The sequence below is a fragment of the Oryx dammah genome, unplaced genomic scaffold (genome assembly GCF_014754425.2).
Source record: "Oryx dammah isolate SB20612 unplaced genomic scaffold, SCBI_Odam_1.1 HiC_scaffold_29, whole genome shotgun sequence".
In the NCBI taxonomy this organism is placed as follows: Eukaryota; Metazoa; Chordata; class Mammalia; order Artiodactyla; family Bovidae; genus Oryx; species Oryx dammah.
Genome location: NW_024070213.1, coordinates 59657376 through 59658773, shown reverse-complemented (window position 1 = coordinate 59658773; position 1398 = coordinate 59657376). Strand labels below are relative to the sequence as shown.

Below are 1398 nucleotides of genomic sequence, written 5' to 3'. Positions count from 1 at the left end.
TTACTTTCTTAAGAGAAATGCAGTTTTTTTCAGTGAGTCATTAAAGGCTTGTTTAACTTGCTTATTCCTCAAAGTATATATAAAAGGATTCAGCATTGGTGATATGGAAGAAATAAGCAGTGACACACCTTTGTTAATATTTCCCTCTTTTGCAGATGGTTTGACATAGATGAAGATGCAACTGCCATAAGAGATGGAAAGTACAACCATGTGGGAAGAACAGGTAGAAAAGGCTTTTTTTCTTTGCTGGAGAGAAGGGAATTTTAAAATTGTCCTTATGATGTATATATAGGAGAAAACTACACATATGAGAGTGATGATGAAGGTCAGTACGGAACAGGCTATTATCATCTGCTCAATTAACCATGTGTCTGAGCATGAGATCTTCAGGAGAGGTGATGCATCACAGCCAAAATGATCAATGACGTTAGAATCACAGAATTCCAGATGAAAACCTAAGCTGAGTGGTGGGAGGATAGTCATAAGTGCTGCCATCCAGCAGCAGATGACCATTGTTTTGCACAGTTTGTTGCTCATAATTGTCATATAATGCAAGGGTTTGCAGATGGCCACATAGCGATCATATGACATGGATGCCAAGAGAAAAAATTCAGTTACCCCAAAAAGATATGTAAAAAATAATTGAATCCCACATGCATTATAAGTAATGGTTCTGTCCCCAGTTGATATACTGTATAGGAATCTTGGAATACAGGAGGTTGTAAATGAGATTTCTAAGAAAGAGAAATTTTGGAGGAAAAAATACATGGGTGTTTTAAGGTGAGGATCTACCAATGTTAGGGTAATGATGGTCAGATTTCCGGTTATACTCAAAATGTAGGTGAGAAATAGAAAAATAAAAAGCAAAACTTGCAACTGAGGGTCTTCTGTCAGTCCTAGAAGAATGAATACTGTTACAGTGGTGTGGTTTTTCATTATTGACTCCTGGATTTTGCCAAACCTACCTGTAAATGTCAGAGAGATTTGAATTGCAGAATTCAATGACATCAGCCAATAATGAACACTCTCTTGCTTATTTGCCTCATCCAGCATCCATGGTTTTTACTTACTGATTTGAATGATACATTTCCTATTTTACAATGAGCTGAGCTACCCAGTCTATTTATACATAATGACCAAAGGAAATTATTTTATAAATGTTAATTTGGAGATCCAACCAGTCCATCCTAAAGGAGATCAGTCCTGGGTATTCATTGGAAAGGCTGATGTTGAAGTGGAAACTCCAATACTTAGGCCACCTGATGCGAAGAGCTGACTCATTTGAAAAGACCCTGATGCTGGGAAAGATTGAGGGCAGGAGGAGAAGGGGATGACAGAGGATGAAATGGTTGGATGGCATCACAGACTCAATGGATATGAGGGTGGGTAAACTCTGGG

General features: G+C 38.1%; 1 protein-coding gene across 1 annotated transcript; it reads right to left on the bottom strand.

The window, feature by feature from the left end:
• Positions 1-936, bottom strand: LOC120857388 (olfactory receptor 6C68-like). The gene has a single exon (XM_040232828.1). The coding sequence runs from the start codon at positions 934-936 to the stop codon at positions 1-3; it is 936 nt and encodes a 311-aa protein (XP_040088762.1).
• Positions 937-1398: the final 462 nt, after the last annotated feature.